The 27677-nt window shown below is 47.3% G+C and overlaps 1 protein-coding gene and 1 non-coding gene across 8 annotated transcripts in view; both read left to right on the top strand.

Moving 5' to 3' along the window:
* Positions 1–1414: 1414 nt before the first annotated feature.
* The window catches only part of CHD4 (chromodomain helicase DNA binding protein 4), a 29859-nt gene continuing 3596 nt past the window's right edge, over positions 1415–27677 (top strand). The window contains exons 1-37 of one of the 7 annotated variants that reach the window (XM_023256722.2): positions 1415–1570; positions 2450–2627; positions 6290–6411; positions 6654–6848; positions 7063–7181; positions 7307–7548; positions 7798–7925; positions 8172–8307; positions 8460–8638; positions 8828–9067; positions 9585–9788; positions 9911–10116; positions 10491–10622; positions 10703–10799; positions 11668–11859; positions 12563–12763; positions 12929–13066; positions 13343–13464; positions 13559–13732; positions 14091–14232; positions 14318–14449; positions 14565–14682; positions 16956–17080; positions 17366–17603; positions 17767–17942; positions 21073–21253; positions 21338–21424; positions 21514–21602; positions 21709–21842; positions 22184–22328; positions 22443–22608; positions 22864–22961; positions 23066–23195; positions 24463–24534; positions 24843–24980; positions 25210–25318; positions 25425–25557. In XM_023256722.2, coding sequence (XP_023112490.1) covers positions 2528–2627; positions 6290–6411; positions 6654–6848; positions 7063–7181; positions 7307–7548; positions 7798–7925; positions 8172–8307; positions 8460–8638; positions 8828–9067; positions 9585–9788; positions 9911–10116; positions 10491–10622; positions 10703–10799; positions 11668–11859; positions 12563–12763; positions 12929–13066; positions 13343–13464; positions 13559–13732; positions 14091–14232; positions 14318–14449; positions 14565–14682; positions 16956–17080; positions 17366–17603; positions 17767–17942; positions 21073–21253; positions 21338–21424; positions 21514–21602; positions 21709–21842; positions 22184–22328; positions 22443–22608; positions 22864–22961; positions 23066–23195; positions 24463–24534; positions 24843–24980; positions 25210–25318; positions 25425–25557 — 5340 coding nt within the window. In that variant the 5' untranslated portion in view covers positions 1415–1570; positions 2450–2527. Of the gene's footprint in view, positions 1571–2449; positions 2628–6289; positions 6412–6632; positions 6849–7062; positions 7182–7306; positions 7549–7797; positions 7926–8171; positions 8308–8459; positions 8639–8827; positions 9068–9584; positions 9789–9910; positions 10117–10490; positions 10623–10702; positions 10800–11667; positions 11860–12562; positions 12764–12928; positions 13067–13342; positions 13465–13558; positions 13733–14090; positions 14233–14317; positions 14450–14564; positions 14683–16955; positions 17081–17365; positions 17604–17766; positions 17943–21072; positions 21425–21513; positions 21603–21708; positions 21843–22183; positions 22329–22442; positions 22609–22863; positions 22962–23065; positions 23196–24462; positions 24535–24842; positions 24981–25209; positions 25319–25424; positions 25558–27677 lie in introns of all 7 variants that reach the window. The other 6 variants (XM_023256724.2, XM_023256721.2, XM_023256719.2 and 3 more) reach the window with 6 other exon arrangements.
* On the top strand, positions 22639–22778 carry LOC111561579. The gene has a single exon (XR_002744221.1).

The following is a 27677-nucleotide window of genomic DNA, read 5'->3' as shown; positions in this document are numbered from 1 at the left end:
ATTATGGGATGCTGTGGGTAAATGAAACTTTATCTAAATGGCTCATTTGGCCAGCATGGTATTTGATTGGTCTTATTCAAAACTAAGAGCTGGAGGTAAGTATCTGGAGAATAACTGGATTTTGGTTGGATTGCGTGGGACCCTGGGTTGACTCTCAGTTCCTGAGTGTCTGGAAATGGTGAGATGAGGAAAGGTAGGGTTTGTCCTAGACAGCAAGAGGCTTTATGCCTGGATACTGCTTTGGCCCAGAAAGGGATGAAGGTGTGTACAAGTTGGGGCGGGCACAGGGCAGTGTGGGTAGCCTGCTTCACCCTTGTGGCTCTGGTTGTTAGAATAGACTGACAGCCAGTGGAGGTGGGGGAGGTATGACTATGAATATTATGGGATGCCTGGCTGGAAAGGTATAGGAGTGGTGGCTGGAGATGAAGCATTATGGGATGTGAGGCTGGGTTGTGCTAGGAGTATTATAGTATGTCTGGTGGACCACAGGCTCCTTGACATTATTATGGGATATCAGGGTGTGGGGTAGGGGAGTAAAATTACGGGATATCTTTCCAGTGTTAGAGGAAAGGAGATTAGATGACCATCTCTGTAGGGTGCTGATCATTATGGGATATGTCTTTGACAGGGAGAAGTGGTTATCATGAGCTGTGGAGTTAGAATGAAATGTGTGAAGGCTGAGGGTGCTGGTGTGAGGATCTAGACCCTAGCCTGAGCTGCCCTCAGCCCCTGCAGGCTAGGGGGTTGGTTATTATGGGATGCCAGTATAGAAAGTAGGAAACTGATTATTACGGGATGTGTGTGGGAGGAGGCCGAAGTGTCCGTTGTTGTAATGTGGTGGGGGGGTGCGTTTCTGACTATTATGGGATATCAAACTGGGGGTGGATGAAGAGTGGTTATTATGGGATGTCTGTGGGGGATGGGGATGAATATTATGGGATGTGAGGCTGAAGTGCTGGGAGGGGTGCTTATTATGGGATGGCCATGAAAAGGAGAGGTGACGAATTATTATGGGATGTCAGCATTAGGGCCAAGAGTGAAGAAGTTGGCAAAGGGTGGCTATTATGGGATGTCTGAGGTGGGGAAAGGGTTAGTTGCAAAAGGTCTGCAATATTATGAGATGTCAACAGCCTTGGCATATAGGTGTATGGAGTGCGTGTGTGGGGGGGGTGGTGTGTGTGTGTGTGTGTGTGTGTGTGGTGGGGGGGGGGGGTGTCCGTGTGTATTATGGGATGGCCAGGAGGTGGGTGGTTGCCCGGGTGACACGCGCGCGCGCGCTCGAAGGGGGCGTGGCCAGTGGTTGCCTGAGCGACGAGGGGGCGGGGGTTGCCCGGGAGACCTAAGGAGGAGGGTGGCGGTAGTGGAGGGGGGGTTAGAGTTGGTTGAGGTTATTATGGGCTGTCCGTGGGGGGGCGGGGCCTGTGCGGTGGGATTTCCCGGCCGGTGTTTCGGGCCCTTTAAGAGGCGACGCCGGAGCCGGAGCCATTTTCCCCCCTTCGGCCGCGGCGAGGAGGAGCCGGAGCGGGAGTGACACCGGGCCGGACCCAGCGCGACCTGCGGCGGCTCCGGGGTGAGGAGAGCGCGGGGTTCCCAAAGAGACGCCCCTCTCAGCCCGACCAGCCCCCAGGCTCATCCCTCCACCCACCCCTTCCTGAGACGTCCGGGACTCGCGGACCGCCCCCTGCTTGGAGGAGCTGACCCTTCCTTTCCTTGGCCTGCAGGGCGCCCTGCCCCCCGCCCCCCCCTCCCCCCCCGCCCTAAGCCGGCCGGAGTCTTGCTCCCCTCGACTCCCACCTCGGGCTTGGTCTCCCACAATGCCCGGCGCCCGCCCCCTCGCCCTTTGCTCACTTGCCCCCCGGGACACGTGGCCCGGCCCCCTGCCTGGTGGGCGCTCCCTCGGCCCCCACGTCCCTACCTCCAGCCCCCTGGAGCCCTGAGCCTCCACGCCCCCTCGGCCCCGCGGCTCCTCTGGAGAACCTGAGTTTGTCCCAGAGGACAGCCTTTGGAGAGCTGCCCTGTCTGGGGACTGGCCCCTCCCCAGGCGCAGGGAGGCGCCCCCCCACCCCCAAGTGACCTTGTGTCCCCGAGCGCCTCGCTGCCTGCCGCCTCCCCCGGCCCCCCCCGCGCCGCGGCCACTCGGACACCCCCTCCCCCCGTCACACCCTGCTCGGTCCAGCCCGGTTTCTCCCCTCCCCAAGCCTGCACCAGCCTGCCCTCGGGGGCGTCGCTCCCGCTCATCTGGGGGGGCTCCAGTTGGGGAGCCGGCTTCCGGGCTGCCCTCGAGGAGTGTGGAACTAAGTTCAGCCTGAGTGGTTCGGGTGCCCTGCTAGGGTGGCTGGGGTGGGGGGGCCGCTGGTGGTGGTGGGCGGAAAGAGCGGGTGGGTGTGGGGGAGGGGGACAGTGCGCGTCACTGACTGTTCTCTCTTTCTTCCCCCCCTCCCCCGCACAGTGACTCGGGCCAGTGTAGAGGGCCCCAGGCCGCAGGCAGGAGCAGCTGGGCCAATTCCCTGGCCGGGAGCGGAAGGGGATGGCGTCGGGCCTGGGCTCCCCGTCCCCCTGCTCGGCGGGCAGCGAGGAGGAGGATATGGATGCACTTTTGAACAACAGCCTGCCCCCACCCCACCCAGGTAACATCTTCCCCAAGGGCCCAGGGCAGGAAGGAGGCATTTGGGCCCTCCCTAGCGACTCTGGTGAGGCAGGGTTGAGTTTCTCTCTCTCTCTCTCTCTCTCTCTCTCTCTCTCTGTCTGTGCAGAGTCTGAGGTGGAGGGCATCCGAAGGGAGTGGTTCCCTTCTGCGGAGCTCTTGTGGGAGGGGGTGGAAGCCATGTGCCTCCTGGGCTCTGGGACCAAGATGCAAGCTTGCTGCACTGTCTGGTCTTGAGGAATGCTATGCAGGTCCCCGTTGAGGGAGCTCTCTGGGCTGGCAGACCTTACCTTGTGTGGGTCCTTGGAGAAATGCAGGTGGCTGGGACCCCGGGGGGGGGGGGGGTGGGGGTGGGTGTTGAGGATTGCTTGCTGGAGACCAGCCGGGCATCTGTGTTAGCAGGATCTTGTGGTTGCTGCTGTGGAAAGGAGAGAGGGAGTGCTGGTTACTCTCTATCTGATTATTTTTAGCTTCTGATCAGTTACCGGTTTTCTGTGCTGTCTCAACTGTGTGAAGTTTGAATTGCGCTCCTCAGCTGGGTTGTAGAGCGCTTTTAGCCTGCAGATTGCTGGAATGTTTCGAGTGGGGAAATGATGGGGGCTAGGGGTAGGATGTCACAGCCTGAAGGTTATACTAGGGAGCACCCCCTTTCTCTGGCAAGTGGAAATAATCCAGACTTTTTTTTTCTTAGAGGCTTCTACCTCTGCGCAGGTAGCCTGGGGTTTGGGCTGGTGGCCTGAAGTGTTTGTGTAGGTGTGTTGGGGGTTGTTCTGTCTGTGTTTGGGGGTGGCTCCTTGGACTGGCCAAACTCGTATGGTTATAACCATCCTGCCTGATTGGAGTAGCCCTTGTCTGTTCTCAAATGGTGATTGATGTCATGCATCTAAGTGGATGTCTCTCTCTCGCCTGTCTTTCCTTTTTCAGAGCCCTTAGCTAAGTCACCTATTTGTTTCCTTGACTTTTTTTTCTCCAGGTGTTTGTTTTTTTGGTTTTTTTTTGACATGCCATTTCTTTATTCTCTCTGTTTATATTTACTTATTTTTTTTAAGTTCCAGAGCTTGCTGGTTCTGTTTTTGTTTCCCATCAAACATTTTTCACTTCTGCCTTCTTCTTAGCTCCAGCAGCAAGTTGAGGTGGTCTGGGAAAGATGTTTCTACATTGGGCATTTTCTAAGTGGAAAGTCTTCATTTGAAACTGGGGTCTCTTTGGAGAGGGGCAGTCATGTTACTGAGTCTTCAGCTGTTGGGATGAGAAACTTGGGCTTGAATCTCATCATCCTTGTGTAGGGCAAGGTGGCAAATTTCTGTGCTGTTGCCCAAGGTGGGGGTGGGGTGGTGGTATTAGTAACCTGATCTGATCCTTTCTGTGAGGGGCGAGAGAAGTAGACTAGTGCGATCTAGCCAATATTGGTTCCACATCTTGGCTTCCCATTGGGCCCTTGGTCTGGGGCTGCCCCCCCATGTTGATTGGGAGCTGTGCAGGCTCCCAGGGTGAACTCTGCCCCAAGCTGTAGCATGACCCAGTTTTTCCACTTGCCACACCCCATTCCTGCCCCTTTCCCAAATCTTCTTTTATGTCTCAGCCACTTTGCCGCTTGTCATGTCAGCACATTATCTGCCGGAGAAGTTTGGGGGTCTTATGTGGATGGGTGTCCCCTTCACTTGCTTGGGTTTGTCCTTGTGCCCAGCTCCAGCTTTTATGGAGGGGAGGAGGACGAGGAACCGAAAGATGTAACTGATTAGTGAGGGGGACGACATGGGGATTGCTGGGGAGCAGCCTTAAGAAAATGGTTCTTTCTGGTAAGATCCAGGCTGGTGTTCCTTTCCCAAGGGAATGGGAGGGGCTTTCTTGTGCCTGGCCTGATCCTGGGCTGAGTGGGGGGAGGCTGATGGTGCTTTGTCAAGCTTAATGTCTCATGTTCCCTAGTATCTGCCTTGCTCAAGAAGGGCGGAGTCAGAAGCATATTAGGGCTAGTTCTGGGGGTCAAGAGCGAAGAGCATGTGTAGGATTGAAGGAAGCATATTATTGTCCAGCACTGTCCAGGTGCTGCTCCTTTTTTTTTGGTGTAGACATCACTCCCATATGTTGGATAGGTGGCTCCTTCTAATCTGTGAGAGGTGGTTTAGGATCTATTGCTTGGACTCTTGGGGAAGGTAGGTGGTGAGGAGGAAACTGAGTTTCAGAGACTTCTGGTGGGTTCCCATTCCTCAACGTAAATCTTTTGGATATCAGAAATTTGAGGTTTTATGTTCTGACCGCAGCTCTACTGAGCCTTTGTTAAATCTTAGTACTGATGATTGAAACAATTATTATGATTGAGGGAGTAATCTCGTCCCTCTTGTAGTATTACCTTCGTGTCTGTCTTGGGTTTCTTTGCGTAGGACATTAGAGTGGCCTCTTGAGAACTGTGTCATCCCAGAATAGGTGTTAGGAGAAGTGGCATGTGGACTTGGGGCCAGGTAGTAATTTGGGAAGTCTTTGTGAGGGTAGTCTTTCCCCGGCTACCTCTATCAACCCCACCCCCCTCCCCTGCTACTTCCTGTCTGTCCTATGTTGGCAGCTGGGTGCCCTGGGCTGGCTTCTGCGGTCAGGAGCCATTTTCCCTCTCTTCAGTGGGTGAGGCACTCCCTCCTTCTCTCCACTCCCTTCTCCACTCCCCCCCCTCCCAGGGCGGGGGTGGCTTAGGAAGAAGGAGAGAGAGGAGGGAGGAGGGAGCTGGTGTGAATGTGTGTTAGTTACAAAGGAAGCTGCCTCCTGGCCTTCTCCTCCCCCTCTGTGCCCCTTCCCACCTATCCCTGCCCAGGAGCTCTCAGTATTACCCCAGGCTTTGTGTGTGCTCCCAGCCAGGGGAGGAGGTGGAGCCAGATGGGAGGAGGATGGGGGGGGGGGGGGCGGTGTGTGTGTGTGTGTGTGTCTGTGTGTGTGTGTGTGTGTGTGTGTGTGTAGGGGATGGTGACAGCTGGGCTGATTTGGGCCCCTGGGGAGAAGAGGCTACTGACCCAGGAGAAGCTGGGAGGAACAGTGGAGCTGGAGATGGGGAAAGGAAATTATGTTTGAGAGTGGGTGTGATATTGGGCTGGCAACTGAACCTGGGGCTTGGTGGGGGGTGGGGTGGGGTTGGTGGTTTTGAGCAGTGATGACCCAAAGTGGGGAGTGAAGGGTGTGGTTTATGGGACCCCTGAACTGATACCATTCTGGGAATGTCGTGAAGGTGTATTCTGTTGTTTCGGCCTTCTGGGTGGGACCTTTCATTCTCACTCCCTGGTTTATAGAATACTTGGTGGCCAGTTACAGGAGAGCTAGACCTATTTCTTTTATTTGGTTAACTCTCAGCAGCTTGATTTAGCTGCACTGGTGAACATACAGAGGACTCCTATTAGGTATGAGGGAAAGGAGGCAGGGGTCTGGACAGCTGCCTGAGGTGGGCCTGCTCTGGCCTGGCAGGCCTATTTCGGGTATATACAGCTCTCTCTTTGTCTGTTTTTGTCCTGAGTATCAGCTTCCTTCTGTGGAGAGTATAGCAGTTCTCTTCAGTGGAATCTGGGACAAGAGGTGGGGGAATAAAGTCTAAAGCCTCTGGATTAGGCTCTAACCTTTTGCTATTGATCTATTCTCTACCTACCTTTCTCTGCCAACTATGTGTAGAAAATGAAGAGGACCCAGAAGAGGATTTGTCAGAAGCAGAGACTCCAAAGCTCAAGAAGAAGAAAAAGCCTAAGAAGCCTCGGGACCCTAAAATCCCTAAGAGCAAGCGCCAAAAAAAGGAGGTGAGTGGGTGACTGGATGTTTTGGGGAATAAGAGGAAGAACAGAGGAGCTCTGTGAAAGGTTGAGGCGCGGGGTGGGGGGGGGGGCGGTGGCGTGGCATTTGTTTCTTCTGGAGTGGTGGGCCAGGTCCTGGGGATGAACCTCAGGGCTGTCCTGAGGTCAGCATGTGTGTAGCATGTGTGTGTCTGTCTCCCTCTCCCTCTCCCCCTTCCCTGCTCCAGCGTATGCTCTTATGCCGGCAGCTGGGGGACAGCTCTGGGGAGGGGCCGGAGTTTGTGGAGGAGGAGGAAGAGGTGGCTCTGCGCTCAGACAGTGAGGGCAGCGACTATACCCCTGGCAAGAAGAAGAAGAAGAAGCTTGGACCTAAGAAAGAAAAGAAGAGCAAATCCAAGAGGAAAGAAGAGGAGGAGGAGGATGACGATGATGATGATTCAAAGGTGCCTGGATCTCTGTCCTCTTCCCTGTGCTTGCTGTCAACTTCTGTCTTTTGTCTCCCAGATACTCCACTGCCCCTTAGAATGTTTTCTCTTCCTGTTTATAATGATTTTCTCTCCACTCTCCTCCCCTGGTCTTGCAATCTTTTGTTTCAACTCATTCCCTGAGCAGGGGTGGGCACTAGATGTCAGGTGTTTGACCTTGCTCTCTCTGCAGGAACCTAAATCGTCCGCTCAGCTCCTGGAAGACTGGGGCATGGAAGACATTGACCATGTGTTCTCAGAGGAGGATTATCGCACCCTCACCAACTACAAGGCCTTTAGCCAGTTTGTCCGGTAACAAGAGGGTTTTGGGGCTAGGGGAGGAGAGTGCTTCTGTAATCTCTTTTCACTTCTCTTTCTCTCTCTCTTTTATTCTTAAACTTTTCCTTCTTTGCTGTTCTTGTCCATCTCTCCACCAGACCCCTCATTGCTGCCAAAAACCCCAAGATTGCTGTCTCCAAGATGATGATGGTTTTGGGTGCAAAGTGGCGTGAGTTTAGCACCAACAACCCCTTCAAAGGCAGTTCTGGGGCATCAGTGGCGGCAGCAGCGGCAGCAGCGGTGGCTGTCGTGGAGAGCATGGTGACGGCCACTGAAGTTGCACCACCTCCTCCCCCTGTGGAGGTGCCTATCCGCAAGGCCAAGACCAAGGAGGGCAAAGGTGAAATGGGACCCAATGGGACTGATGTGGGCTTGGGATATGAGGACAGAGAAAACATGGAGATGTTCTTCTGTCAACCTAAAGATAGAAGTGGGAGGGAGGAATGAATCTTGGATTTAGGAGGGACATTTGGGAAGCTGGACACGGGGAAACCAGCTCAGGTAGAGGACACTTTACTGTCTTCCCCTCTTTCTGCCCTTTGCTGTGCATTTGGATTGTATGATCTTACTTGCACTCTTCTGGTTTTAGGTCCCAATGCTCGGAGGAAGCCCAAGGGCAGCCCTCGTGTACCTGATGCCAAGAAGCCTAAACCCAAGAAAGTAGCTCCCCTGAAAATCAAGCTGGGAGGTTTTGGTTCTAAGCGTAAGAGATCCTCGGTGAGAGCCCAGCCTATCCCGTTGGTGAGGGTGCCGTATCTGATAGGATGTTACCTATGTCGGGATCTAGCCTTCACAGTAGGCATGTAAACATGGGGAGAGTTGGCCCTAGAACAAGGTGACTAGACTCCTTATGTGATAGTCCTTGCTGGGATTCTAGCATCCCTAGTAAAAGAGGAATCCCTTCTCTAGCACTCCCCTTCCCTTGGCTTCAACCTCTAACCTTCTCCTTTTTTATTCTGTCAGAGTGAGGATGATGACTTAGATGTGGAATCTGACTTCGATGATGCCAGTATCAATAGCTATTCTGTTTCTGATGGTTCTACCAGCCGTAGTAGCCGCAGCCGCAAGAAACTCCGAACCACTAAAAAGAAGAAGAAAGGTGTGTTTCTTTTTTGTATCTGTGTGTGATGGGATGGGGTGGGGATGACTGGGGAAGAATCTCCCTAAGGAGATAGGAGTTGGTTTATTTTAGAGGGGGTGGGGGGAGGTAGTTTTTTTCTAATAACTGGGCTTTCCCTCTTCCTTGCCCAGGCGAGGAGGAGGTGACTGCTGTGGATGGTTATGAGACAGACCACCAGGACTATTGCGAGGTGTGCCAGCAAGGCGGTGAGATCATCCTGTGCGATACCTGTCCCCGAGCTTACCACATGGTCTGCCTGGATCCGGATATGGAGAAGGCTCCTGAGGGCAAGTGGAGCTGCCCACACTGCGTGAGTACCTGGCCATTGTGGCTTTTTGGAACCCTCAAGAGGAAGGGTGGGGTGATCAAAGATCTTTTGGGCTTGGGTGGTGTTGCTGGTGTGGACTTTGGGAAACATTCAAAAAAATGATGAGTGTGGTTCAGACTTGGGTGGGTGGGTGGGGGGTGGTAATAATCTGACTCTGGACTTTTACTGCAGGAGAAGGAAGGCATCCAGTGGGAGGCTAAAGAGGACAATTCGGAGGGTGAGGAGATCCTGGAAGAGGTTGGAGGAGACCCTGAAGAGGAGGATGACCACCATATGGAATTCTGTCGTGTCTGTAAAGACGGTGGGGAGCTGCTCTGCTGTGACACTTGTCCTTCATCCTACCACATCCACTGTCTGAACCCCCCACTTCCAGAGATCCCTAATGGTGAATGGCTCTGTCCCCGTTGTACGGTGAGTTAACTGACCCCAGCCAGGGTGGGATGTGTGGATAGTGTAATCTAGCAGAAGGGTTTATCTCTTCTATATGTAGGCATCAGGAGGCTGAGGTGCAGGAGAGGTCATTGGAGAACTGTATCTTTTAGCCCTGAGATAGGTATTTTCCTTTCTCATGCAGTCTGGGGATACTTTTGTCTGGGAAAATGTAAGACTAACTTTGAACGGAGGAGTTGATGCTCTGCCAGCTCTCTTAAGGAGAGTAGAGCAGTGTTCTTCCATCCTAGAGCATCCATTAGGTCTTGGTGGTTTAGAATGGTTTAATAGGGTCACTTAATTGCTTTTCAGTTACTTCATAGAGAGGAGTTCTAGGCTCCAGAAGTGGAGAGAGGGAGTTCTGTTATTCTTCACTAGAATGGTTCTTTTTAAAATGAGAAGTGTTATTTTAATAATTCTTTGATAATGTTGAGGCTGTGGGCTGTATCATTTCCTCCCCTTGGTAATGATTTGGTGTTGAATCATCTTTTTCTCTCAGTGTCCAGCTCTTAAGGGCAAAGTTCAGAAGATTCTAATCTGGAAGTGGGGTCAGCCACCATCTCCCACACCAGTGCCTCGGCCTCCAGATGCTGATCCCAATACTCCCTCCCCTAAGCCCCTGGAGGGGCGGCCAGAGCGGCAGTTCTTTGTGAAATGGCAAGGCATGTCTTATTGGCACTGCTCCTGGGTGTCTGAACTGCAGGTAAACCTGGGAAGGCTAGAGATCTGGGGGCCACAATGGAGAGGGTCATGAAAAACAGCCTTGTGGATGGAAGGAGTGAATGCCACTTCTCAGTGACTGAATCAACCCCTTTCTGTTTGCAGTTGGAGCTGCACTGTCAAGTGATGTTTCGAAACTACCAGCGGAAGAACGATATGGATGAACCACCGTCTGGGGACTTTGGTGGTGATGAAGAGAAGAGCCGAAAGCGCAAGAACAAAGACCCTAAGTTTGCAGAGATGGAGGAACGTTTCTATCGCTATGGGATAAAACCTGAGTGGATGATGATCCACCGAATTCTTAACCACAGGTACCAGAGGAGCTGGGCCAGACTGGTGGCTGTCTTGGGCATGCTGGAAATAGGCAGCATGTCCACTGGGAGACTGCTGCCAAAGGAATTGAGGAAACAGATGTCACCAGTAACTTAAACTTGGAAGAGATGTATGCTCCATACATTACTATTAACTGACTGAATCCTGGTATTTGAACCATAGAAGACTAGAGTAGATGTAATTTTAGGTCCAGAGACTGGTATGGTAGAGACTCCATATATGTGGCATTTGGCCTTCCTAGAAGTCTGTTTGGAACATACATTACTGGCAGTATTTGAAAGCGAGGCTTACTTAGGAGAAGAGGAGCATGGCCTTCTGGTTCTGAGGACTTTTTTTCTCCTTGACCTTGCAGTGTGGATAAGAAGGGCCATGTCCATTACTTGATCAAGTGGCGGGACTTACCCTATGATCAGGCATCCTGGGAGAGTGAGGATGTGGAGATACAGGACTACGACCTGTTCAAGCAGAGCTATTGGAACCACAGGTGGGTGACTTTGGTGAGGTGTGGAGTTGGTTCTTACTGAGAAGGACCTTAGGCAGCCTTGTGTTGTCTGTCTTCTTTAGGGAGTTAATGAGGGGTGAGGAAGGACGACCAGGCAAGAAGCTCAAGAAGGTGAAGCTGAGGAAGTTGGAGAGGCCTCCTGAAACTCCAACAGTTGATGTGAGTTGAGGCAGAAGAGGGAGGGCACAATTTGTTGGGTTGGGCGATAAATCTTGTGTGCACCAGTCTATCGATGGCACTCTGCCGGTAGGAACTTCAGAGCTAGAATGCTTCCCCACTTCTCCACATCTCTGTGAACAAGGGAAATACTAGGATCATTTTCTCTTTGCATCATCAGAAAAATAAAAACATAGGACATATGCTTTCTACGATTGAGAAAGTGTTAAGAAACTTATCAGAACCTGGGTCTTCTAACCCTTAATTCAGGGTTCAGTTCCTGTGGGTTTTATTTGTGTAATATAATATGAGGACTGTTAAAGTGAAAAAGATGACTCTAGGGGGAACATATGATTATTTACCTGGTGGCTCTTGTGTAGTAGAATTATTGTATTGCTAGGGAGGCTATGATGTGTCTTTCGTGAGATTGTAAGACCAAGATCTCTGATCGCCTGATAGGTTAGTTGCCTTGCGTCCTGGAGGATACTAAATAAAACACAAAATTACAATAGCTATTAAGGATATTTTCCCCCTCCATTTCTTTTCTTTTTTTCTTTTTTTTTTTTTTTTTTAGTGTTTATTTATTTTGAGAGAAGGGGGCAGGGAAGGGCAGAGGGGGGGAGACCGAGGATCCAAAGTGGGCTCTGTGCTGATAGCAGAGAGCCTGACGTGGGGCTCGAACTCGCAAACTGTGATCATGACCCAAGCTGAAGCTGGATGCTCAACCCACTGAACCACCCAGGTGCCCCTCCCCACAATTCTTTGTGGCTCTTGAGGATCTAGTGAGGATGTGTGAAGAGGAGGCAGCTTCTGTCTTACGGAAGGAAGGGAGCTCCTGGCCAGCTCTTCACTTCTTCCTTTCATTCTTCAGCCAACAGTGAAGTATGAGCGACAGCCAGAGTACCTGGATGCTACAGGTGGAACCCTGCACCCCTATCAGATGGAGGGCTTGAACTGGTTGCGCTTCTCCTGGGCTCAGGGCACCGACACCATCTTGGCTGATGAGATGGGCCTTGGGAAGACTGTCCAAACAGCAGTCTTCCTCTATTCTCTCTACAAGGAGGTACGAAAGTTGGGGCTGTGAGGTTTTTGTGTATGGGTATTTCGTGTTCGTGGTCTTTTCACACAATGAGGAGAAAGAAAAAAGGAAGAAAATAATTGGTCCCAGACCTTGAAGAACACTGTGGAATGACATGAAGATAGACGCTTTTTTTTTTTTTTTAAGTTTGTTTATTTAAGAGACAGAGACAGCACGAGTTGGGGAGGGACAGAGAGGGAGAGAGAGAGAATCTCAAGTAGGTTCCACACTGTAGCTCAGAGCCTGATGTCGGGCTTGAATTCACAAAACGGAGATCATGACCTGAGCTGAAACCAAGAGTCAGATGCTTAGCCAACTGAGCCACCCAAGTGCCTCTAAGACAGACATGTGTACATAGAGACAGACTGAGTGGATGGAACCTTGGGTAGAATCAGTGGTGGATGCATAGAGCCTCAGTCCTTGGGGGGAGAATACCTGTTGAGAGGAGCAGAGTTGTGGGTGGAATTAGCATGGAAAGACTTCTAGGAAGAAGTTGGGTTTTAAACTCCCTGTAAAGGCGAGTGTGACTTTGTGGGAAGGAGTAGGCAGGGTGGCGTTGAAAAGGTGAGGATAGGAGCAGCAGCACACGTGCCAGCCCTCAGCTGGTCCTAGTGTAGAGGTGGGCGCTGGGCCAGCATTGTGTTGGGGCCCTCAGTCCTTATTCTGCCACTTCTCTTCTTTCTCCAAGGGTCATTCCAAAGGCCCCTTCCTAGTGAGTGCCCCTCTTTCTACCATCATCAACTGGGAGCGGGAGTTTGAAATGTGGGCTCCAGATATGTATGTGGTGACGTATGTGGGTGACAAAGACAGCCGTGCCATCATCCGAGAGAATGAGTTCTCTTTTGAAGACAACGCCATTCGTGGTGGCAAGAAAGCCTCTCGCATGAAGGTATCTCACTGGGAGGGAGACCACCTTAGAGAGTTGTTGATGTGGGCTTAGTCTGCTTAGAGTGGGGTGAGGCCGAAGGATAACAGTTGGGGGGAGGGAAAGTCCCTTGGGTTTGCCTGCACTGGAGGAGTTGAACATTAGTGACCGGGTCACCTCCTTGTGCAGAAAGAGGCATCTGTGAAATTCCATGTGCTGCTGACGTCTTATGAGTTGATCACCATTGACATGGCTATCTTGGGTTCCATTGATTGGGCATGCCTCATTGTGGATGAAGCACATCGGCTCAAGAACAATCAGTCAAAGGTGAGAAGGAAGGGGGGAGGGAGGTTATGGCCTCCAGTTTTAGTTTTTTAGTGCCACCTACTCATTAAGGGGAGTGTTAGGAGGAGAGGAACTGGTCAAATGGCTTCTGCACTCCTTCCTTACTTGTGATACTCCTTGGTGGTCAGACCTTAAAAGGGAGATGGAAATGGAGGGGAGATGGCAGCTTAACCATTGGGCAGCAAAATAGCTTAGTTTGCAAAGGTATACTGGAGCCCTCTTTTCACTGAATTTTATCTTCTCCATCTGCTTCTCCAGTTCTTCCGGGTCTTAAATGGTTACTCACTTCAACACAAACTGTTGCTGACCGGGACTCCATTACAAAACAATCTAGAAGAGTTGTTTCATCTCCTCAACTTTCTCACCCCAGAGAGGTTCCAGTAAGTGTGTGTTTATCTGTAATCAGCTGATAATTCTGCTTCTAATTCTTCCTGTTGCCCATTTCCTATATGACTGTCTTTTCTTTTTCTGAAGCAATTTGGAAGGCTTTTTGGAGGAGTTTGCAGACATTGCCAAGGAAGACCAGATTAAAAAACTGCACGATATGCTGGGCCCTCACATGTTGCGGCGGCTCAAAGCTGACGTGTTCAAAAATATGCCATCCAAGACAGAACTGATTGTGCGTGTGGAGCTGAGCCCCATGCAGAAGTAAGTCAGAAGGGACAGAAGCACTGACTCCATTTTGTGGATAGACATCTACTAGTTTGCCAAGTGTTTCTTATTCCTCCCTGCATTCTGCTTCAAGGCATCTGGTGACAGGAACAAGCAAAGTCTACAGAAACCTAATTGTTTCTAGTCATAGTTCTTACTTAGTTAAGTACTTTATTTAACATGATGGTGTTTGTGCTGTTGGTGTTGGTGGTGCTTGTTAGGTTTCCTTAGTCCTGAAGCAAGATATGTTGGAAGGAAGATCTCAGACCTTGGGACTGTCTTGGGAGTTGTATAAAGGTTGTAAGTCCTATGAAGGCTCTTGAATCTGACTTCTCTTTCTGTCTTGCCCATGTAGGAAATACTACAAGTACATCCTCACTCGAAATTTTGAAGCACTCAATGCTCGAGGGGGTGGCAACCAGGTCTCTCTGCTGAATGTGGTGATGGATCTTAAGAAGTGCTGCAACCACCCATATCTTTTCCCTGTGGCTGCGATGGTATGTTGTGCCTCCTCTCGTTCTTTGCTGGGTTGGAATTGCTCCATTTTGTTCAGTGTTCTTTTCTTTTTGCTTCTTTCTTCAGGAAGCCCCTAAAATGCCCAATGGCATGTATGATGGCAGTGCTCTAATCCGAGCATCTGGAAAATTATTGCTGCTACAGAAGATGCTTAAGAACCTTAAGGAGGGTGGGCACCGTGTACTCATCTTCTCTCAGGTATTGTGTGGGAGGAGCTGGGAGCTTTGAGAGGGAGCAGTAGACAACCCTCAGTGACGTGAGGAAAGCAATTACCATCTGACTCCCCTTTAATTAAACTCTGCTCCTTTTCCAGATGACCAAGATGCTGGACTTGTTGGAGGATTTCTTGGAACATGAAGGTTATAAGTATGAACGTATTGATGGTGGGATAACTGGGAACATGCGACAAGAGGCCATTGACCGCTTCAATGGTAAGAGGAAAGGAGTACCTTCAATCCAGGAATTCTCCTTGACTCATGTCTTTGGATGGATTACTTGTTCTTGTGTATCTGCTTTTCTGTGTGGTTCTTTTGAGTTTTTGTCAATTGATATGGAAGAATTAAAGCTTTTGAGTGCCTTTGATTGGAAGAATGTGTTGAACTATTCCTAGCAGATTTTTTTTCTTTTGTTGGAGTCTTCGTTCTTTCTGCTGGAAGAAGAGCGTTGTATTTAATTAACCTTTTTCATTGTATCTTGAGGCCCACAGAGGGAGCAGGACTTAACCCAAGCTCAATTAGCAATTTCGTGGCAGACTTGTCTCCGTAGCCACCCCTCCCCCCTCCTCATTTTTTTATATTGTTTATTTTTTTAAAAGGTTATTTATTTTAGTAATCTCTACACCCACCATGGGGCTCAAACTCATGACCACGAGATCAAGAGATGTACGCTCTTCCTGATTGAGCCAGCCAGGCGCCCCCTCATTTTTTATTTTAAAATAATTTTGGACTTAAAAGTCGGAAGAAAATAATACAGAGTTCACATATATCTTCGCTCAACTTCTCTTAACGATAACAACTTATATAACCACAGTACAACTGTCAAAAGCAGGAAATTATGAGTGATGTCATACTACTAAGCTGTAGACCTTAATTGAATGTCACCAGTTTTCCTCCTAATGTCCTTTTCCTGTTTCAGGATCCAGTACTAGATCCCACATTGCATTTGGTTGTTGTGTCTTTTTCTGTCTGACATATTTCTTCATTCTTTCCTTTGTTGTCGTGCCATTGATACTTTAAAAAAAAATTTTTTTTTAACGTTTATTCAATTTTGAGAGACAGGGACAAGAGTGTGAGACGGGGAGGGGCAGAGAGAGAGGGAGACACTGAATCCAAAGCAGGCTTCGTGCTCTGAGCTGTCAGCAAAGGGTCTGACATGGAGCTCGAACTCACAAACCAGGAGATCATGACCTGAGTGAAGTTGGCTGCTTAACCCACTGAGCCACCCAGGCACCCCTATTGTTGATACTTTTTATGATTGCTGGTTATTTATTGTGTAGAATGTCTGTGAGTTTGGGTTTGTCTGATGTTTTCTCATGAGTAGATTGAGGTTTTTAGACTTGGACAAGAATACCATAGAAGCAATGCCGTGTTCTTTTTTCCCCCCCATTTATTTTAAAGAACTTTTTAAAAAATGTTCATTTATTTTGAGAGAGAGTGTGCACGCTTGCACACGCACATGGAGGGGAGGTGCAGAGAGAGAGAGGAGAGAATCCCAAGCAGGCTCTGTGCTGCCAGCGCAGAGCCTTTTGCAGGGCTCGGTCTCACAGACTATGAGATCATGACCTGAGCTGAAATCAAAAGTTGGACGCTTAACTGAACCACCCAGGTGCCCCTCCATGTTTTTTAAATTTATTTATGTTGAGAGTGAGAGAGAGGAAGAGAAAATGAGTGGGGGAGGGGCAGTGAGAGAGAGGGTGAGAGAGGATCCCAAGCAGGCTCTGCACCGTCAATGCAGAGTTGGATGTGGGGCTTGAACTCCCAAATCATGAGACCATGACCTGAGCTGCAACCAAGTGTTGGTTGCTTAACCGACTGAGCCACTCCGGTGCCCCACAGTGTTATTTTTGGTGTATCATGTCAGGGGGAGGACATGATGTTGATAATGTCTCATTACTGGTAATGTTAACCTTGATCCTTCAGTTCAGGTGATACCTGCTTAGTTTCTCCACTGTAAAGCTACTCTTTTTCACATTGTAATTGATAAATATCTTTTTTTTTTTAGTTGAAGTATATTTGACACAGTGTTAACATTAGTGTCAGGTGTGCAAGGTAGTGAACTTAGAGTGTAACTCTAAAAGTTACACTCTGCTCACCACAAGTGTAGTTACCATCTGTCATACAACACTATTACAGTATCACTGACCATATTCTCTATGCTGTGCCTTTCACCCCCACGATTTATCTGTTACATAACTGGATGAAGAAGGTATTTGAGAGTATGGTCATGCACTGTTTCTCCTCAAACTTTTACTACTCTGATGTTTGCCTGATGAGGTTTTGTATTTCTGACATTTTTTCTACATTTATTAATTGGAATTCAGGAGACACTTTTTTTTTTAAGATTTTTTTATTATTTTTAAGTGATCTCTACACCCAACTTTGGGATCGAACTCCCAACCCTAAGATCAAGAGTCAAATGCTCTACTGGCTAAGCCAGCCAGGTGCCCCTCAGGAGACCCTTCTAATGATTTTTGTTCCTTCCTTAGCACCGGGTGCTCAACAGTTCTGCTTCTTGCTTTCTACTCGAGCTGGGGGCCTTGGAATCAATCTGGCCACTGCTGACACAGTTATTATCTATGACTCTGACTGGAACCCCCATAATGACATCCAGGTGAGCAGAGGTAGTGGCCTTCATATACAGTAACTTATTGGTAATGCAGTGTTCTCTGTGAGGGCTCCACCATCTGGAATTAGTTGTTTCAGGGGAAAACAGTAGATTCTTTTTGTGTCTTTTACCTTATTGTGAACCAGAGAGTTTGGGTTAGCCAAGGTCTTAATTTGGGGGTAACATGAGAGAAGGTGGGGTCTGGGGGGAGGAAGTTTGTGTGAAGGCAAACGCAGAAGCAGGAAAATAGGATTACTTCAGTTTCTGACTTTGCATCGTGCCCACCTTCAGGCTTTTAGTAGAGCTCACCGTATCGGGCAGAATAAGAAGGTGATGATATATCGGTTTGTGACCCGTGCGTCAGTGGAGGAGCGCATCACGCAGGTGGCAAAGAAGAAGATGATGCTGACGCATCTAGTGGTTCGGCCTGGGCTGGGCTCCAAGACTGGATCCATGTCCAAACAGGAGCTTGATGACATCCTCAAGTTTGGCACTGAAGAACTATTTAAGGATGAAGCCACAGATGGAGGTGAGCTAGTCAGGAACTTGTTTTGGTGTGGGGCTTGGCCTCTCTAGAGGGTATATTTGATACTTAGGGTCCTGAGACTTGGACCTAGGGTCCTGTGGGACTTGCTTTTTCACTGCAGCTGCTGAATCTGACTTTGAGGGTATGGACCCCTGATTCTTTGTAGGAGGAGACAACAAAGAGGGAGAAGATAGCAGTGTTATCCACTATGATGATAAGGCCATTGAGCGACTTCTGGACCGTAACCAGGATGAGACAGAAGACACAGAATTGCAGGGCATGAATGAATATTTGAGCTCATTCAAAGTGGCTCAGTACGTGGTGCGGGAAGAAGAGATGGGGGTGAGTATGAGTCCAAGGCAATGCTGTGCTTGATGACTGGTCTGGAATTTGTTATTGCGACCAGGATGGTATTTGAGACAAGAGGAAAACATCTGTAGGTAAATCAGTACATTGAATTGATACACCTCTTTGAGAGTAAATATTATCACACATGGGCAGTCACATTCTCATTTTTGCCATGGCTATCAGGAAACTCATAGCCAGATTTCACACTCAAAACATTTATATATATATTAGCTCTTCCTTATCAGAATCTCATTTTATCTTCTGTAGTTTATTGATCCTACAAATAAACTTTTGATTTCTATCTCAAATCTCTTGGGAGAAAAGGCAGGAGATGAGATACATATCTGGGCAGCCTATTTCCCTGTACTTCTTTTTTTTTAGTATTTTTATTTTGGAGAGCAGGTGCTCGCATGTGTGTGCAATGAGTGAGTGGAGGAAGAGCAAAGAGAGAGAAGGGGACAGAGGATCTAAATCGGGCTCTGTGCTGACAGCAGAGATCCTGATGTGGGGCTCCAACTTACAAACTGTGAGATCATGACCTGAGCCGAAGTCAGTTGCTTAACCAGCTGAGCCTCCCAGGTGCCCCTATTTCCCTGTACTTTTTATAGCAATAGAACTGTTTTCCCTTTTTCTTTTCTTCCTTTCCTTTTTTACCAAAAACAAAACAAAAAACCCTAAAACTGATGAATGTGTGGCTTCTTTAATAATTTTCTCCCCCAAAAGTAGAGTATAAAATGAAAAAAACAAATTGACTTTTTCTTCTGGTCCTCTTTAGACCATTCAACTCGGAGTTCTTTGAAAATTGGCATAGCTTTCTGGCAGTCTTTGCCATCTTTTCCCAGCTTTCCAACTCAAAACCATCCCCCCTTATTGCTGTGTTTTTCTGATATATACCTGTTCTCTTTGTTTTCTTCTGGAGATGATGCTACTAGACTCTGTTGGAACTGTGACTGAGAAGTCTGACATAGGTGTATGGGCTGTAGTATTCAGTCAAAACCGCCCTCCTGTAAGGTGCTTTGTGTTTCTGTTGGGGCAGTGACTGCACGGGGGGGTGATTGGCTTGGGGCAGCACATGCTGAATGGTTGGGAAGGGAGGGTGATCCTCCCATTGATAACCTCTGCTGTTGACTACTCAGGTATACAAATGGCCCTCTCATTAGCAGCTGTGGCTGCCATCTACCTTATAAGATTTTTTAAATTGTATTTTTTGAATAAATAGTAATGCACATTCAAAATTCAGAAGATACCAAGTTATCTCTTTCCCATCTAGTTCCCTCCCTGGAGATAACTGAAGTTTTCAGTTTTTTGTATATTTTCCTAAAGGTATTTTATGTGCATACAAATTACATTCATACGTATGTATACATGCATGTGCCTATATATACATACATACACACATATAAACACTTTTTTCCCTTTTCATTTTAAACACAAAAGTAGTCATATATGATGTTCTGTACCTTGCTTTTTGTCCATTTGATTAATCTTGGAGATTTAGCCCACATAAATTACATAAAGAGCTCCTCCTCCTTTAAAAAAAAATGTTTTTAAGATTATATATTTTTTAACTAATCTCTATACCTAGTGTGGGGCTCATACTTTATAACCCTGAGATCAAGAGTCATGTGCCGTACCAGTTGAGCCAACCAGGCCTCCCCTTCGCCCCTTTTTTTTGCTGCATAATATATCTTTGTTTGTAAGTACCGTTATTTATTTACTTAAATATTTATTTATTTATTTAGAGAGAGCATGAACAAGCAAGCGGGGGAGGGGCAGAGAGAGTGAGAGAGAATCCCAAGCAGGCTCTGTGCTCTTAGCATCAGAGCCTGACATGGGGCTGGATCCCATGAACCATAAGATCATGACCAGAGCTGAAATCGAGAATTGGACACTTAATCCACTAAGCCACCCAGGCGCCCCCATGATTTATTTTTTAAGATTGAGGTAAAATTGACAGCATATATGTTTAGTTTCTGTTGTACAACAAATTGATCTGATATTTATGTATTTTGTGAAACGATCACCTGGTAAGTCTAGTTAACATCTGTTACCATGCATAGTTGTGCATTTTTTTTCTTGTGATGAGAACTTTTAAGATCTATTCTCAGCAACTTTCAAATATGCAATACGGTGATTATTAACTGTAATCACCATGCTGTGTGTTACATTCACAGTACTTGTTTATTTTATAACCGGAGGTTCGTACCTTTTGACCCTCTTCATCCATTTTGCCCACTCCCCACCCCCAGGAATTGGTTCAGTTAGTTCCATGATAGACATTTAGGGTGTTTCTAATATGCTGTTAGTAGTGGTTTAGTTCTAATGTAAGGGATTTGGAATCAGTTACTGGTCTTGAAGTGTCTGAAAAAAAGATTTTTGGAGGAACGTAAACATTACTAGAACATAAGAGAGTATGTATAATTTGGTTTTGTTTTTTGCACACAGTTGACAAATTTTTATGAAATTATGAAGAACAGAAGAGCTTATGGTCCTTCTACTTTATCTCTTATGAAGATTTTTTGTAGTATTTCAGAAGCCCTTTTTAAAAAAAATTTTTTTTTTAACGTTTATTTATTTTTGAGGCAGAGAGAGACAGAGCATGAACGAGGGAGGGTCAGAAAGAGGGAGACACAGAATCTGAAACAGGCTCTAGGCTCTGAGCTGTCAGCACAGAGCCCGACGCAGGGCTTGAACTCACGGTCTGCGAGATCATGACCTGAGCCGAAGTCGGCCACTTAACCGACTGAGCCACCCAGGCGCCCCCAGAAGCCCTTCTATTCTCCCTTCCTATCTAATCTCTTTTTCGTATATTTTGCTGTCTCCCAACTGTGTAGGTCTCAGTAAAAAGTGTTAGAAGAAAGCATACTGTCTCTTCATGCTTCTCTTGTGATAACGTCATCTCACGTTTTTCTTTAGTTATGTTGACTGCTAATCTCTATGTAATTATGAGGAGCCATGTCCTGTCAATTAAATTTCTCTTAAGTTCTTAGGTCCAACCAGGCACACTAAGTATTTCAGAGTCCAGTCCTGAAAAGGAGCTAGCACAGTGGGAACTGTGAGGACCAGGGGTAGCTGGTGGTGCTGACTTCAGCACCCCTGAGTCCTGGCCCTCCCTCTGTCCCAGGAGGAAGAGGAGGTAGAACGAGAAATCATAAAACAGGAAGAAAGTGTGGATCCTGACTACTGGGAGAAATTGCTGCGGCACCATTATGAGCAGCAGCAAGAAGATCTAGCCCGAAATCTGGGCAAAGGAAAAAGAATCCGTAAACAGGTCAACTACAATGATGGCTCCCAGGAGGACCGAGGTGTGTGTGGCCGGCCCCGCCCCCCACCCATGGGCCGTTCCACTAGAGCAGTGGGCCCCGCTCATCTGCCCTCTCTCCCTCCAGATTGGCAGGACGACCAGTCCGACAACCAGTCCGATTATTCAGTGGCCTCAGAGGAAGGTGATGAAGACTTTGATGAACGCTCAGAAGGTGAGGGCTATGCCTTTCTGCTGACTTTTAAATGTTACTTTGTTTAATACCTCTGTCAGTGTCGCTTATGCCTCCTTTTCTTTTTGCAGCTCCCCGCAGGCCCAGTCGCAAGGGCCTGCGGAATGATAAAGATAAGCCATTGCCTCCTCTGTTGGCCCGTGTTGGTGGGAATATTGAAGTAAGTGCTGTTTGATTCTAAGGAGGGGTGATGGGTGAGTGATTGATATTTGGTCTTTGATGGAGTAAGACCTGCTCCCTCTCACGTAGGCTCCTTCTTCTTCTAGGTACTTGGCTTTAATGCTCGTCAGCGAAAAGCCTTTCTTAATGCAATTATGCGATATGGGATGCCACCTCAGGATGCTTTTACCACCCAGTGGCTTGTGAGAGATCTGCGAGGCAAATCAGAGAAAGAGTTCAAGTAAGTTGAGAGCTGGAGTGACTGTACAGAGCAAGAGTTTTTAATCTCTGGTCATTCCACACTACTCATCCAGGCTGTGCAGGGAAATTGTCCGTGTTCTCTGTTGAAGTTGATGGGTGAAGCTGTTAGTAATAGGGCTCTTTGTGTTTCTAGCTTCCCTAGAAGAGAACCTGGGGCGTGGTGTGGGATCTGGAGAACCATCCTTCAATGCGACTGTGGGCTTTATCTCAAGATGGAGCCAGAGTGGTTGTTGCCTAAGTTAATGCCTAAGTGGTTGGAAAGATCTCATCTAGGAGTTGGCCTGATAGCTGTTTAACTCATTTTTCACTTCCTTACTACAGGGCTTATGTGTCTCTTTTTATGCGACATTTATGTGAGCCGGGGGCAGATGGGGCTGAGACCTTTGCTGATGGTGTCCCCCGAGAAGGCCTGTCTCGCCAGCATGTCCTTACTAGAATTGGTGTCATGTCCTTGATTCGAAAGAAGGTGAGCCCTGAGCCTCTTTTCATTGTTCAGGGTTTGTAGGGGAAACTGGAGGGCCAATAGGAAAGGAGCCTAGAGCTGGAATTGAGTCTTCACTATCTTGTCTTATTGCTCCAGGTTCAGGAGTTTGAACATGTCAATGGGCGCTGGAGCATGCCTGAACTTGCTGAAGTAGAGGAGAACAAGAAAATGTCCCAGCCAGGGTCACCTTCCCCAAAGACTCCCACACCCTCCACTCCAGGGGACACACAACCCAATACCCCTGCACCTGCCCCACCTGCTGGTAAGTGTGCTTGTACTCTTTTTCTGTCTTTTGTCCTTGCCTATGCTTTGTCTGCTCCCTTGTGCTCAGCTCTAACAGGGGAGTCTGGCAGGACACAGAGCAATCTCCCTCTCAGTTTAGGAGAGCCGTCCTAAGAATAGGGCTGGCTCTTAAAGGCACGAGAGGACAACTTAAGATGAGACAAACTGAGCGGGTGTGACCTTCTCGCTGGTCTAGGACCTTCCTCCTAATTAATTGTCTTCTGTTGGTCTGCAGAGGATGGGATAAAAATAGAAGAGAATAGCCTCAAAGAAGAAGAGAGTGCAGAAGGAGAAAAGGAGGTTAAATCTGCAGCCCCAGAGGCCACTGTCGAGGTAAGAGATGGGGGTGACTGGATGCCATACCGAAGGTAAATGGATCGTTCATCCTTTTCGATCGTTGGCCTGTTTGCTTCAACTTATGTCTTTTTCCTTTGAAGTGTACACAACCCCCTGCCCCTGCCTCAGAGGATGAAAAAGTCCTTGTTGAACCTCCCGAGGGAGAGGAGAAAGTGGAAAAGGCAGAGGTGAAGGAGAGAACAGAGGAACCGATGGAGACAGAGCCCAAAGGTATCCACATTTTCAAGTACTACATTGTGCAGATCCCTGTGAAGCTCTTGGACTTTTAACTGGGCTATGGGGTATCAGGAAGAAGTGAAACCCTGAAGAATCCTGCACCCTTGAATTTAAATTGAGGGTTTTTTCCCCCTTAAGATGTCTTTTATGATGTTAATCATGGAGATTTAGGATTAAGACTGTTCCAGGGCATGTGGGTGGCTCGATTAGATAAGCGTCAGATTTCAGCTCAGGTCATGATCTCAGGGTTTGTGAGTTCAAGCCCCAAGTCAGGCTCCTTGCTGACAGTGCAGAGCCTGCTTGGGATTCTCTCTCTTTGCCCCTTCCCCATTTGCATGTGCTCTCACTCCCCTGTCTCTTTCTCAAAGTAGATAAATAAACTTAAGAAGAAAAAAAAAAGACTTCCATTTGGTTATGGTGAGGAACAGAGAACATTTTTATTTTTTTATTTTGTTTTTTAAGTTAATATGTAAATTTAAAGCAAGGATGAGCAGGGTAGGGGCAGAGAGAATCCCAAGCAGGCTCTGTGCTGTCGGTGCAGAGCCCCACTTGGGGCTAGATCTTGTGAGATCATGACCTGAGCTGAAACTGACTGAGCTCAACTGACTGAGCTACCCAGGAGCCCCCTTCTTTTTTAAGTCAATTAATTAATTATTATTTATTTATTTTTGTTTTGTTACAAAAAAATTTGTTTAATGTTTATTTTAAAAAATTTTATATTTTATTTTTTTTGAGAGTGAGTGCAAGTGGGGGACGAGCAGAGAGAGAGAGAGGGAGACATCCGAAGCAGGCTCTAGGCTCTGAGCTGTCAGCACAGAGCCTGAGTGGGGCTCAAACCCACGAGCTGCTCGATCATGACCTGAATTGAAGTTGGACCCTCAACCGACTGAGCTACCCACGTGCCCCTTTATTTATTTATTTTTTAACGTTTATTTATTTTGAGAGAGAGAGTGCACGCAAATGGGAGAAGGGCGGAGAGAATCCCAAGCAGGCTCTGTGCTATCAGTGCAGAGCCAGAGTCAGGGCTCAGTCCCACAAATTGTGAGATCATGAATGACCTGGGCCAAAATCCAGAGTTTGATGCTTAATCCCTGAGTCACTCAGGTGCTCCAAAAGATTTTATTTTTGAGTAATCTGTACATCCAACATGGGGCTTGAATTCACAAGCTCGAGATCAAGAGTTGCATGTCTGTGACTGAGCCAGCCAAGCACCCCAAAACATTCTTCTTTATACACTCTCGATGCCATCTGTTCTCCCCAGGTGTTGCTGACGTGGAGAAGGTAGAGGAGAAGTCAGCAGTAGATCTGACTCCCATTGTGGTAGAGGACAAAGGTGGGTGTTTGGAGAAGCTGGTTATGATTAAAAAGGACTCTAAAACTAGATGCAAGGATTTTATCTCTGGGATAGCCCCTGGCCTCTTCCCATCCACACCCATATAGCTATTTTATCCCAAGCTAAAAGACTCCATCTGTCCCTACATATGATTGTCATGGGCCGGTGGCATCTTTTTCTGGGTTTGAGAAACAGTGTGGAGAAAGGGTGGAGGTGGCTGGATACTTGCAGCATATAATGCTGTGGGTAAAGGCCAAGGTGCTATGCTTTTGTATGGCGCTGATATTTTTCTTCTGCATATCCTGTAGAAGAGAAGAAAGAAGAAGAAGAGAAAAAAGAGGTGATGCTTCAGAATGGAGAGACCCCCAAGGACCTGAATGACGAGAAGCAGAAAAAAAATATTAAACAGCGATTTATGTTCAACATCGCAGATGGTGGTTTTACTGGTATGACAATGAGGGACCATCTGGGGTTAGAAGCATCTAAAGTGAAATTAGGGTTCCTGTACAAAGACTTCATTAGATGAGGGACTGTCAAGCTGATTCTGTGTTAGAAAGCCATAGGCATGTTATACTACTAAGATGGCATCTGTGGGGGCAGAGATAAAGAGTTTTTTGAATTCTTAAAGACATTTGTGTCTCTTTTTCTCCCCAACCTTCCCCAAATTCTCTTCAGAGTTGCACTCCCTTTGGCAGAATGAGGAGCGGGCAGCCACAGTCACCAAGAAGACTTATGAGATCTGGCATCGGCGACATGACTACTGGCTGCTGGCTGGCATCATAAAGTATCCTTTGCCTGAGTCTGGGCTGAGGTTCTTGGTGAAGGTTTCTGAAGATCCCATGTTTGAGGTTCTTTCCTTGTTTTGTTTTTCCTGAGCAATTTTCCAATAGCCATGGCTATGCTCGGTGGCAGGACATCCAGAATGACCCACGCTATGCCATCCTCAATGAACCTTTCAAGGGTGAAATGAATCGTGGCAATTTCTTAGAGATCAAGAATAAATTTCTAGCCCGAAGGTTCAAGGTGAGCAGGATGGGGAGGAATGAAATGTTGAAGTGACAGCTTTAATTTTTATTTTATTTTATTTTATTATTTATTTATTTTGGGGAGAGGAGGAGGGGCAAAGAGAGGGAGAGAGAATCCCAAATAGGCTCTGCACTCTCAGAGACCAGACGTGGGGCTTGATCTCACAAACTGAGATCATGACCTGAGCTGAAATCAAGAGTTGAATGCTTAACCAGCTGAACCACCCAGGCGCCCTGAAATGACAGCCTTTACAGTGCAGAAGGGACTACAAAGGAGGTAGTCTATTCATGCAGCCATGCTGTTTATTGTGTTTTCCTGTGTATGTTACTTAACTTTTTATATTGTGAAAGGCTTTGTTCCCAAGTATCTTAAATATTAGAAATATGGGGGCACCTGGGTGACTCAGTCGGAAAAGCATGCCACTCTTGATTTTGGGGTTGTGAGTTCAAGCCCCACAAATACAGAGATAACTTAAATAAAAAGTTAAAAAAAAAAAGCAAGAAAATTAAGACCTAGAGACTCGAAAGTTAACCAGCTCTTCAAGGGCTGAAGATGACTGTGCCTAATAAATGACACAGACAGAATGGCACCTGGCTAACTCAGTAGGGCATGCAACTCTTGATCTCAGGGTCATGAGTTTAAGCCCCACGTTGGGCATGGAGCCTAGTTAAATACATACATACCAATAAATGACACAGACATGCAGTGGATATGTTGGGGGAACACTATAGGTTGGAGTGTGCAGAAAAGATACAGAGATGGGATTGAATTGGATCTTTGAAGAGGGAGGGCTGTCAGTGGGCTAGTGGTACTTTTATCTGCATCTGAGAGCACCTGTGTGGATAAGGGGTGGGGTGGATGCAAAGAGGAGATGCAAAGGTAGAGCTTCATTCTCAGAATCACTAGAGTTAGTAAACCCAGGGCTGAAGAGAGTCTCAGTCTAGAATTCGGCAAACGTACATTGAGGGAACCTTTGTGCAGACCATCAAAATGGGATACCATGAAGACAAGATATGGGGATTTTAAGCTGACTGTAACTGGGGGGTAAGAAATGTACACTAATAAATCTTCAAACGTGTGCCAAGCAACGAGTGGCACAGGGATACAAAAATAAGGCATGGTGCCTATTCTCAAGGAACTTTTGGTTTAAGGTAGAGGCAAATGTGTGATAAAATGAATGCCACTCTGTGTATTGGGAGGGATTCATATGGAAGTTCTCCAGGGAAAATTAGGGAGCCAGAAGAGAGCTCCCAAATGGCTTTGTGGAGAAGCTGGTATTGGAATTAAGTTTTGATTAATGTAATAGAGATAACTGGATAGAAACAGAAGGCTGTTTGAACCAACGGGATTAGGTAGGGCAGAGACCTAGAGGCAGCAGAGCTTATGGTGTTTGTAAACAGCAAGTAGTCCAGTCGGGCTGTAGAGAACACTTGTTTGGGTGATGGTGGGAGGTAGGTTGGAGAGATAGGTAAGGGTTAGAGGTCAGTAGGTGCGTTTTTTGGCACCAGATGATAGTTTGGACTTGACCCTATAGTTAGTTATTGGGCAGGCATTGAAGGATTGTGAAGAGTTTTGATATGACCAAGGGAAATGGAAACAGCATTCATGAGATTATAGAACTGCTGTACAGTCATGAGGTAGTAAAGGCTGGGCTGTGGTGCTGGTTGTAGAAAATGAAAAGGATAAGATAAAGGAAACAAAATACCAAATAATTGATAGGATTTACTGATTTATTGTAGGGTCAGCAAACCTTTTCTATTAAAGGGCTCAATAGTAACTATTTCAGGCTTTGTGGGATGTACATGTTGCAAATACTCTCGTAGTGTGCAAGTAGCCACAGGTGATAAACGAGTAAGTATGAATGTGTTCCCATAAAACTGTATTTATTGATGCCAAAATTTGACCTTCATATAATTTTTACAAAGTGTCACAAACTGTTGATTTTTTTCTAGCCATTTAAAAATGTAAAAAACTGGGGCACCTGGCTGGCTCAGTCGGTAGAGTGTGCAATTCTTGACCTTGAGGTTACAAGTTCGAGCCCTACGATGGGTGTGGAGATTACGTAGAAAAACAAGGTATTTTTTTAAAATGTAAAAAAACCATTCTTAGCTCTTGAG

This window comes from Felis catus, chromosome B4, assembly GCF_018350175.1.
Source record: "Felis catus isolate Fca126 chromosome B4, F.catus_Fca126_mat1.0, whole genome shotgun sequence".
NCBI lineage: Eukaryota > Metazoa > Chordata > Mammalia > Carnivora > Felidae > Felis > Felis catus.
This window is presented reverse-complemented; position numbering and strand designations above follow the sequence as displayed.